Raw genomic sequence first — 12,096 nt, forward strand, 5'->3', positions numbered from 1 at the left:
TGGATTTGATCCAATTGATTGAGGAATTTACAGAGGTGGTATAGCTCAGGCAGTTAAGTTATTTACATAAAATTCTTTTTACAAATATTTGTTGTGTACACGCGAATGTCTTTCATTTCAAAGTTCTTGCTGCCAAACTCCCAAGATTGTTGTTTCATGTCCATGATTTAAGGGTGTATAAAGTAATTGTAAACAAATGTAGTTAATTAATTATTTTCTCCATATTTCAGGACAATTGGAAATTTGTTTCCACTTTTGAGGGGTTTCTTTAAATATCCATGTGTTGTTTTGTAACTGAAGGGTGCTTCAAATTTTTTTGCTAGTTTCATGAAAACTCGAATGTGAAGAAAACAATGCACTCGTTTGAAATCAGATTTTGTACTCACAAATTTACTAGGACTCAGTTTCAAAACTGTACTTGATTTGTTCTTAAGTCGTGTAAAAGCCCCTCTGCAATGATTGTATTTCCTTCAATACCTAGAGGGATACAAAACAAAAAGATGTTATTGATAAATAATTATAATGTTATCTTAAATTTAGTCAATGAACTCATCCCCCGTATGCTAGATTAATCTTATTGTCTGCATTGAAAATGTCAATCCCAGGTTTGTAACATTCCAGAGTTCATTCTTTCCGAGGGTTTTGTTATCCTGGGAATCAGAGAATCTAAATTTAGCATCACTATCATAGTTTAGCAGTTGTTGGTTTTGGTTTAGTGAAAAATTTCTCATCACTTGGTTCATTGTATTCAAATCATCTGTTGGCATTTAGCGGCATATTACCATAAAATTTTGGGCTTGATTGCTATCGATCATTTAATTCAAGTTGAGCTTTGTTTATTTATGTATGGAGGCCCAAGTTTCTGTTCCCATGAGGCTAAGTACTACTTCAATCAACTTGTTCTGTAGTGTGGATTGGGTGTTTATTTTAATTTTTACCTGCTCCACTCTTTATATATCTTTCTTAGATATATTTTTACATTCTTTCTTATGATATATTTGTTCTCCTACACCTAATTTGCCTTGTTGCTCATTGAAATAATCGTCAATCTCTGAATTACTCCTTGGTTGAAGAAACCTATTGTTCATTGGCTGGCATTTGATCATTGATGGACATTAGCAGACATGAATGATGATACTGTTTTACTAAAATCAGTGTGACCATGGGACCTTTTTGTGTGGCAGTTCTTATGTACAAAACGTTGAAAAAAGAAAGAAAAAGGGATTTTCATTTGACAATGAAATTGGTGAAATTAGAATTGATTGCATCTCATTTTCTACTATATAAGGTCCACAAACAGTTTCATACAAGAAAAAAACAAGTGTTAGAAGATGACAAATAAACAAGTAAACAACACAAAATGTGAAGCAATAGCCTATACATATATGCATGTCAAACAATATAACAAAATTTAGATAGAAAAAAGGTGCTCCTCTTACCAGTGACGAACAAGCTCCATGCAAGGAACAGGGTAGCAAGCAGAAGAAACCCATGGAGGGAGCGTCTCTTGACCTCCAACCCCACGTAATTGCCTTGTGGAGGAGACTTGCGAATATAACAAGTAATATATAGGCACTCTTGGTTGAATGTTGCCATGAATTTTCAAACCTACCCATTTTTACTGGGTCAAAGATGGAGTAGATACCATTTACAATTCGATTAGTATATAGTTGGTGACGTTCAATTTTGATTATTGAGGAAGATATATGGCAGATTAGATGAAAAATATCCTAATGAAAATAAAAAGGCAGCTTTCATGTTGAAAGTGAAAGGGAGCACCATTACAGTGCCCATATATTTTGATTATTGAGGAAGATATATGGCAGATTAGAAGGCCACAAAACATGTCATCAAACAATGTAAGTTTCAAATACTACTTTTATTTCAATGAACCATTTTTTCAGGCCTATGAATCAACCAAATGAGCTTAGCTACTAAAGAGAAAGCAAAATTCTTACTCTTAAAACTACAAAGTAGAATTCAAGTTCATTGCTGCAGAAACACTTGGTATTTAGAGCTATCTTTACTAGAATCAATTTCTTGAGACAAACAACAAATAATTTGGTTAATTGATCCTATTTTACCTTCTTTACTTCCACCATCTGTGCAGCACTATGCACTGAAGTATCACTTATGAATGACCTTTTTGTCCACTCATTTTCCTTAAATAAGAATGCTACCAAGAGAAAGGAAACCAAAAAAAGATGAGTTCATGCCACCATAAGGATTTACTGAAAAAGTCAGGCTACCATAATGGAATCTAATCACCCTTACAACAACTTGAACCAAACAATACATGAGCAAATCACATAAAGTTTTGGAGTTGAAAAAAAAAATTGAAAACATAAGCGTTGGTTTAGTCAGAAAAGTCACCTGTGGGTAGTAATGGCCACAAATGATGACAATAAAAAAGAACAACCAAAACTATGTCTGATTATTCAGAGAGTTGCCAATGGAGTGTAAAAGTGAACACTCCAACAAAAATAGTGCAATCTTAAACAGTCTCTTAGAATAGAACAAATAATCTCAACTGCACAGGACATGAAATTTGGAATCCAATACAGGTTTTGGAGTAAGATTTTCAAATTCAAATAATTGGGTTCTTCAGACTCAACTGATTGATTGTTTGTTGAATTTGCAAAAATGCAAACAAGTAAAAGTACAAGGTGATTTTAGAATTTAGATTAAGGTGGATTGCATCTCCCAAATAGAAATAAGGTTCAAAATGCATAAGAATAGTGCGCTACTTGCTTAGCAATTTTATGTATAGTTACAAACATAACGTGTCCTCTGAGTTAGAATATAATTCATAATGCCGGCAAAAATGCAGAAATTTAGTACTAATTAAATTGACAAGTCAGATCTTAATCGCATGCTTCTGCGTTGATAGATGCAGCAATGTTTAATCAGCATTATGGGAAAGAATATTCTTATATATTGTTTGTGATTCCAAGGTGAAACAGTAAATTTACCATGTCAAAGCAACTTGGCATAGCATATATATAATTAACATCAAGCTTGAATGATGATGTTTTCTTTTTTTAAACTATTATTGATAATTTACATACACATGTAGTGAGTGTTCAACCTATAACCTCAGCTCCATCCCACTCTTATGGAGGGAGGAGAATGCCATTTCTGCTAGAGCTCATTGGAATCAAGCTTGCATTAAAATTCACGAGGAGAAGCACAATTGGATGATAAAAACAAGGAAAAAAAAAAAAAAAAGTCCCCCAAACTACCAGCCGTTTTCGATTTAGCCCCCTAATGTTTCAAAAGTGATAAAGTAGCCCCCAAAACTACCAAACTATTGAATTTTGGCCACTCCATTAGTCAAAATCGTCAGTTTGGACGGAAACTGCAAAATGACGTCATTTTGTTGGGAGGCTACTTTATCACTTTCTGAATATTAGAGGGCTAAAATGAAAACGGCTGGTAGTTTGGAGGGCTTTTGTATATTTTTTCCAAATTTTTTTTTTTTCATAAAAGGGCATTGTAGTAACTTACCCATAACAAAACGACGTCGTTTTGTAGTTTCCGTCCAAACTGACGGTTTTGACTAACGGAGTGGCCAAAATACAATAGTTTGGTAGTTTGGGAGCTACTTTATCACTTTTGAAACATTAGGGAGCTAAATAAAAAACGACTGGTAGTTTGGGGGGCTTTTTTATATTTTTCCCTAAAAACAAATTAGTCGACTCACTTCCAACACACGAAATCTCACATGAAGAACACTAGAAGAAGACTAAGTACAACAAATTGTCTGGACTAGAAGTAAACCAGAAAAACCATACACAGATAAGCAAACCAGAATAGAGTTGCCAATTGTTTAGTCATAACAACTCAACATTCTTACAATTTGCAAGCAGCAACAAGTAATTTTCTATCATTATTATCAGCCAGAACCTTATTTGGTAAATGTAGATGTTATAAATCAACATTTTTCCATTTGATAGGCATATTTTAACACGGAATCTATTGGGATTAGGGCACCTCAAAGTTCTCAATAATCAACTTTGAACCAATTGGAACCACTGCCATAGAAATCCCATCTATTTTTAACTTATAACAAATCAAGAGAAGAGATATTTGTGTTATTTGTGTAAACGACATGTTATTTGTGTTAGAAGACATTCTTTATAACAAAAATTAAGAGAAGAGATATTTCGAGCAAAGTTGACAAATTGGATATCCCATAACAAAATTAAGGAACAAGTACACCAATGTGCTCCAACAAAATTGAACAAAAAAAAAAACACAAAAAAAATTTACAATGTTTTCCTATCTTAACAGACACCAACAGTAAAACAGAGTTTTGGTTCTCTGTTTTGATCATTCACATGGTGCTAGGAAAGTAAAGTAGCAAACTCAGGATCCCAAGAATCCACCCATGCATCAAGCGGCAGATGTCCACCCACTGGGGAAGGCGGTGGCGGCAGATAACCGTATGAAGCATAAAACTCAGACGCAGAGTCATCATTACTGGCTAGTTGACAGCTCATCAAGGTTTCCAAATATTCATATGAAACACTCAACTCAGGGTCAGAGTTATTACTAGCTGGTAGACGGGTTTCCAATTCAGACTCAGGCGTTCCAAATTCAGATGGACATTCTGATGATGGCCCCCCAGTGGCTTGACATTCGACATCGCAGCAGCGCATCTTCTTTCTCTGCTGGGATCCGTCCTCAAGTAGCAGTACTTCTTTTTCTTCTTCTTCTTCTGTATTAATGGAATTTCGCAATGGAGATGGAGTTTGAACAGAGATGACGGTGGGAGAAGACTGATCTTGAAAGCATCTTTTAACGCCAACTCTTGATCGTGATTCTTTCTTTTGGATGGTGCACAGGACCCAGTCAGTCGTCCGTTCTCGTTCTCCCTCCCCAACTAATGAGAACTCGTGCATTAACCAGTTGGATTTCTGTTTCTTCACCTTGAAGGAGAAGAGTTTCCTGACCCCAATAACATCACCCTGACCATCGTAGATTTTGTCGACAGAATTCTCATGCCAAACACCGCAACCCGCTGTTCGTGCCACTCGATTTTTGCTGAGTTGTTTTAGCCTTGTAAAAACGTAAAGCTTCTCCTGATCACCACAGAATTGCCAGGGATCCTTTTCACCATAAATATCAAACTCTCCGATGCCATCCCAACCTATATCTTCTCCCCTTACCTTGTTCAACAAATAGAAGCCTACCAGCTCTTCATCAGTGGGCTCAAAACGAAATCCCACCGGCATCATCATCATCATTCACCCTCTTCACTTTCTGTTTCACTCCCTCTTCACTCTCTGTTTCACTCCCTCTTGAAGCCATTGCCCTTATATAGAAGCCAGCGCCACCGACTTAGGTCCACCGCCTTAGCTAAAGGCGGTGGACCAACGACTTGCCGTTCCTGAATTTAAATTTTGAACTGGACGACTTGCCGTATTAACGGAAGTGTAGCAATTTTTTTTTTTTTTTAGGGGGGGGAACTGCAGCATTTTAAGAGCATAAAAAAGACGCGAACCTGTTTCGCTTGCTTAGCACGCCCCATGATTTCTTGCTGTAGAGATTCAGCGGAGAAATCCTCCAACTCAAACGGTTTTATTTTTTATGCCCATTATACTCTTATGTTAAAATTATACCGTTTTAGACCCTAAAACTACAACACTCACTCAGTCCAAAGAAACGTCGTTTTGGGCATTAAAATTATTTAACAAAAAAAAAGTTGGGCCACCCCCATGGCTGGTCTGGGGGTGGTTCGACCACCCCCATTGGCCAAGAGAGTGGTCCGGCTACCCCTAAAAGCCAAAAGCCAAAAAAAAAAAAAAAAAAAACCCATTCACCGTTTTGGGCTTTTGGGGGTGGCCGAACCACCCCCAAGGGCCTGGTGGTGGTTTTGGCCACCCCTTACGGCCGGTATGGAGTGGTCCGGCCACCCCATTTTGGCCAAGGGGTGGCCGGAACCACCCCAATTTTTCTTAGCTTTTTTTTTTTTTTTTTTCCCTTTTTTTTTTAAAGAAAAAAAATAAAATAAAAATAAAAATTTAATGCCCAAAACGACACCGTTTTGTGCTGGGTTTCATTCACTGTTTTGTGCTGCCCGCTTAAAGCTCGACAAGCTTTTAACCGAGCTTGGCTCGAGCTTGCTTAGGCTCGCCAACTTGAGCCGAGTTAGGTGTTGGGCCTAACGAGTCAAGTTCGGACAGTGGATTTAAAGCCCGGCTCGAACTCGACTCGACTCGTTTACTAAACAACATAAACGAGCCGAGTTCGGCACACCCCAAGCCCGGCTCGCTCGGCTCGATTACAGCCCTAATATAAGGTATTTTGTTGGAATTTATTATATTATTTTCTGGTATATTCCATCATTGCATTTTTTTTTTTTTTCTAATTAAAAAGGTGGGAAGGGGCGACCAGTGTAGTTTTCCCCCTTGGACGTTACCATCGGGGTTCCCACCCGCTGTGGAATGTCCGGTTTGAGCCATAGCTACTGCCTGGGAAGGCGAGCCCGTTACCACAACCCCACAAAGGTGTGAGCCAGTAGAGCTCCTTCAAAATAGCATCTGGTTCACGCATCTACTACCGCAAGCATTTGAATGCAACTTGTAACTTTCTTCCTCTTTCGGTGGAAGTTTCTTGAACTTACACATGATGTTTTATTATTTTCTTTTTCTTCGAACTTTGGAATAATACTCTGTTTCCCATCATGCCTTTTCCTTGTGTTACTTCCCGCTTCCAAAGTCGGCATTAATCCATCCGTTTCTTGCCATCTCTTTCACTTCTCTCCCTATTTCAGCTGGTTCGTAGAATGAATTTGGAAGGGAGAGAGAGATGTAAAAGCTTCTGGGTATGTCAGGGAAGGAGAGATGAAAGAATAATCATTTTGAGCATGTAAATCAATGAATTATTCCAACAAATTCACTGCAAGAAGAGAAGCAGGCATCTCATTTGATGATGAGGATTTGTGTTACATCCTCGTAGCTAGTCACATATTACACAGTCAAAATCTCTATAACCCCATCGTCAAACCAGCCACAGTGCATTAGGTTTTTGCTCTTAATGTATGTTTTAATTGGTATATTTGACAACTTGATATATCCGATGCTTATCTTTATGGCATTCTTGATTAAGAGGTGTATATGCAACAAAAGAGAGGCTCTATTGACACTACACATCTAGATTGTGTGTCACCTCCACAAGTCTTTTTATAGGCTCAAACAATGCCTCAGGAAATATATATATATAGGTCAATTATGGGAGTGCAAAAAGTCTATTAATACTCTCAAAGATGTTGGATTGAATGAGCTCTTGAAGAGTAATTTTACTTATTCATTTGACTATGCATACTGAATGTTATTAGGCAGCTTTCTCTCTATTAATTAAACCATGTTTATTCAAAAACAAAAACGAGTACGTGTATATATATTTTTATATATAAAAACAATAATTCAACACAATTATTGTTTAGCATTTGCAGAACATGTCAGTCGTGGGAGTCGCACAGTTTGTTGGGCACTCTTGTGGGCTGAGGCTGTTAATTGGGCTGGGCCTAACTCAGGCCTAGTCGAAAGCCTTGCATTGACCCACAAACATAACTGAAACCCACGATCCTTCAGAAACGTGGAAATCCAACAGACGCGCAACCATCTTCAGAAACCCCCAATTCGGATCCATCCTTCAGAAACGTGGAAAACCGACAGACGCAAGTCACGCAACCATACTTCAGAAACCCCCAATTCCATTTCCACTTCCCCAAAAGCCGCTGTTGATGGCCAAGGAATTGCCTGAAGATTTGGTGACAGAGATTCTGCTATGGCTTCCGGTCGTCTCTCTATTGCGATGCAAATGCGTCTGCAAATCCTGGTACGCTCTCATTACTCACCAAAACTTCGTAACAAAACACATCCAACACAACAAGAAGAACAGCAACACCCTCCTCCTCGTTAAAATGCGCGATGAAATTTTTGATGTTGTATCGACGCTTTCTTATGAAACGCTCCAAGTATTAGATTCACAACCTCTACCTCCCCCGTTTCTTGTCTTGGGTTCTTGCAATGGTCTTGTTTGTCTCCACGATGACTATGCATTGCGTGTTGTTTTATGGAACCCTGCAACTAAAGAAACAAAGGTTGTCCCCAAATCAAACCTACCCCAGTTCGTCTCCGCTTTCCATAAACTCGGCGTTGATGGTATCGGATTTGGTTTCGATGCGAAAACTAATGACTACAAGATAATCAATCTTCTTACTATCTATGAATCTCACTCAAGGGGGAAAGATGGCCCAAAGTGAGGTATATAGCTTAAATGCCGATTCTTGGAGAAAAGTTGATACTCCCCCGTTTTCTATATCTCCTGTTTATAGCTCTGTTAGAGGTATGAATACATACACCAATGGGATGGCTTCTTTGGAGGCATATGGTGATAATAGGGGGAATCTTTTGTCATTTGACATGAGCAACGAGGTGTTCCTAAAAACACTGAAGCGAGATGATGTTTTCTTGGATGAATTTTCAGATTGGACAGATATTTTCGTGTTGAATGAATCGATCGCTCTCATAGTTCTCGTCTGGGATAAAGGAATGTCGGAGATTTGCTATGATATATGGTTGTTACTTGAAGTTGGTGTTAAGGACTCATGGACTAAGCTTTTCAGTATTGGACCGTTTACAGATTTTAAACAACCCCGACCTTTAGGATTTTGGAAGAATGACGCCGTGCTCTTTGAAAATCTTGACGGACAAATGGTCTTGTATGACCCCTCAACCAAAGAAATGACTAATCTCCCAATTCATGGAGAAACATACTCGTTGCAATTGGTTACTTACATGGAGACCCTAGTTTCTGTTAATGGGAGGAAATGAATTTGAAAAGCAGAACAGTTGTTGACAATGGCCATCTTTCTATCTATATCAATTCTATGCACATGATCTTTTTTTTTTATATATATATATATCATGCAGAATTATTTTGTCAGTCCCATATGTTTAGTATTTCATATATCTCCTTTCTGCTTTATGATAAAAATTTACTCTTGAAGAGGTTTTGGTACTTGGATGTGGTTGATGAGGTCCGTGGACATAATTTTCAAAATTGAGCTTTTTGAATAGAGGTCAAATTTTATTATTATTATTTTTTTTATATAAAAAAAAATGACATTGCACATTAGGAACTGTTGGTCAATGTTTTTCGGTACTCCCCCTATTTTCATAAAATCCAATGCCTAAAAGTATCTTGGCTTATTAATGGTGGCATTTATTTAGAATTATAAATTGAAAATTTGAAGTTTTATTCAAAAAAAAAAAAAAAAAAAAAAAAGAAAAGGAAAAGGCTTTCTATCTTGTTCTACTAACAGAAGTTTATATGCTTTTAAGGCATAAGAAATATCCTCCATTGTGTTAATCGTTTAGCAGGATCACCTGATTATGTCAAAATGCAAAAACACGTTAATCATTTTGCATTCATGAGTCCAAAGAATTTAAACTCAGGTTCAAAGATGTCACTCTTCTATTACTTGGCTTGCTGTTAGAGATTGTGTTGGGACAGGGGAGAGAATGCAAAATTGGGGAAATCATGGAGATGTGCTTTGTTGTTTCTTACGTCACTGCATTGAAGGTAGAGATCATGAGATCATCTATTCTTCCAACGTGGTTTTAGCAAAAGAATGTTAACAGGATATATTGCATACTTGTCTGGTTCATGATATTCTTATATAGCTCTTTGATTAGAATTCACAGAGAGAGAGAGAGAGAGAGAGAGGGCGAGAGAGATTAACAAAGTAGTATCAATACATTGCGGCTAATTACTTAATGCTTCTTGTTGCAAGCCCGTGGGGATTATTAGGAGGGTGTTCAAAGGAAAGAATGTTATAAAATTTCAAATATACTAAAACCAGATTTCCCATTCTCTCTTCCATTCGGATCAAGAATGAGAAAGATCCTCCCCTATAGCCATTTTTTCTATTTATCTAGAAAATATATATATATATATACTAAAACCAGACTTTTGATGGAGAAAATGGCTTTTGAATTTTCTTTACAGATTCAAAGGCACCACTGAAGACTCATGCAAAGAAATTTACCCTTTGAAATACAAAATGAAAAGCTTCTAGTTTCCAAATTACATCTACTATAATAAGAACAATCATCAAACTACTTTCAATGCGACAAATAAAAAAGCTTTAAGTCCTGTTTGAGATTGTGTTATAGAGTTTAAAAAGTACTTTTAATACTTAAAAAGTCGTGCCAAACAAAAGCTAGCTTGTTTGATAAAAAATTTCAAAAGTTTTTTTTTTTTTTTTTTTTTTTACTCTTAAAATTACCAAAACTCACTTGACAAAAGTTTAAAAATGAAGTTTTGCCAAAAAAAACATTTTTTTAACTTAAAAGCCGTATTTCTCAAATGCAATTTCAAACAGGCTCTTAGGAAACTAGGTGCATAAGACACCGAGGATTTGGTACTTAGATATGGTTGATGAGGTCAGTGGACATAATTTTCAATTGAGCTATTTGATTAGATCAAGTTAGATTTGATAAAAATGACACAACACATTAGGGCCTGTTGGTCAATGCTTTTGGTACTTCCCCTATTTGTATAAAATCCAATGCCTAAAAGTATCTTTGCATTTATTTAGGAATTATACAATGAAAGTTTCATTAAAAAAGAAAAAGAAAAGAAAAGGCTTTCTACTAACAAAAGTTTTGGTTATGAACTGTATGAAGTCAAAGCTGATAAGGGCTGGTAATCTTTTAAATCACTCTAGATGTTTCAAGTGTAAAAGGTAATGCAAGATGGTTCAACTGGTTGAAAGTGCATAAACATTTTCAAGGTTTAACATACATCATCTTTCTTCAGCAGATGAATATGCTTTTGAGGAAGACGTGAGATCCTCCATTGCATTTAGCAGAAAATCATAATGTTCTTGTTATTGTTGTTAGTGAGTGCTCGATATATATTGTAGGCTCACTAATTGCTGAGTTTTACATAGTTTCTAACAATGTATTAGAGCTTGCTTCATATAAAAAGTACTTGTGTGTTCAAATCCTCGGAAACCCCTTCTACACCCAGTTTTAGTTTTGTTTTAGTTTTTTAATGTCCATAGGATATGGTGCATTTTTGTGTTTTGCCACCTCATATCATGGGCAGCCAGCAGTGTCAAATTTCTCATACATGAGTTCTGAGTTTGATGGGTTTGATGTTTAGGTGGAAGTGATGAAAGCTAGAGCTTATGATTTAGTGTTTGTGACTACATATATGCAACAATTTACAAGTTGGGTCATTGTTTTCACTGTTGGATTTTGTATATTTTTCTTCTGAGACAATATTATGGTCTGTATTAACCTTCTTAAATACAACTATAAAGAGCTTTAGCTACAAAAAATAGCACTCAACCCTTGTGAGATGTTAGAACTACTACCAAATTGGCAATGTCCTCCCAAACTTTCAATTGCGATAATACTCTCCTAAACTACGAAATAATTGACAATGTCTCCCAAGGCCAGCAAAAAGATAAGTAGCCATAATTTTTTTTCAATAAAACAAAATACTCCAATAAACTAAAAAAAAAAAAATTGGTTTATTGTTTATTTTATTTTATATAGGATATTTTTGTTATTGGGAAAATATTATCAATTAGGAGATAGTTTGAAGGGGATATGTGAACTTTCTTCTAAATGTAATCTTCCAAGCTTATCAAACGAACTTCTCATTGATTTATTATTTCATCGAGATCAAATTCAAATTACAATGTCATTTTCTTGTTCTGAAATAGGCTTGTTCAATTTTATTTTTTTATTTTTTATTTTTATTTTTATTTTTTTATATGCAAACCATCATTTTACAAAATAGGCAATAAAGTAACCTTCGTAATTATAGATTTTTTTTTTTTCCTTTTTTACAGTATTAAAACGAAAACAAGTATATATATTTTGTGCCACCAATAAAAAGTTGACACATCAGCCAATTTTATTAGACTTATACTTAAAACAAAAACTCAACTACACCAGATTACACTCTAATAAAATAAAAAATTAATTTTTTTATTAAAAAAACAAAACAAAATTGAAGGGGTGACTGGTTGGCCACGCCATAGGCCATGAGAGTGGCCGCGCGGCCACC

The 12,096-nt window shown here is 36.2% G+C and overlaps 1 protein-coding gene and 1 pseudogene across 1 annotated transcript; one reads left to right on the forward strand and one right to left on the reverse strand.

Moving 5' to 3' along the window:
* Nucleotides 1-4,346: 4,346 nt before the first annotated feature.
* LOC148589877 (NAC domain-containing protein 72-like) lies at nt 4,347-5,240 on the reverse strand. Its single transcript, XM_088515526.1, has one exon. The coding sequence runs from the start codon at nt 5,238-5,240 to the stop codon at nt 4,347-4,349; it is 894 nt and encodes a 297-aa protein (XP_088371652.1).
* Nucleotides 5,241-7,698: 2,458 nt separating this feature from the next.
* LOC148589878 (F-box/kelch-repeat protein At3g23880-like) lies at nt 7,699-8,942 on the forward strand (annotated as a pseudogene).
* Nucleotides 8,943-12,096: the final 3,154 nt, after the last annotated feature.

The sequence above is a fragment of the Corylus avellana genome, chromosome 1, assembly GCF_965113065.1.
Source record: "Corylus avellana chromosome 1, dhCorAvel1.hap1.2, whole genome shotgun sequence".
NCBI classification, from domain to species: Eukaryota; Viridiplantae; Streptophyta; class Magnoliopsida; order Fagales; family Betulaceae; genus Corylus; species Corylus avellana.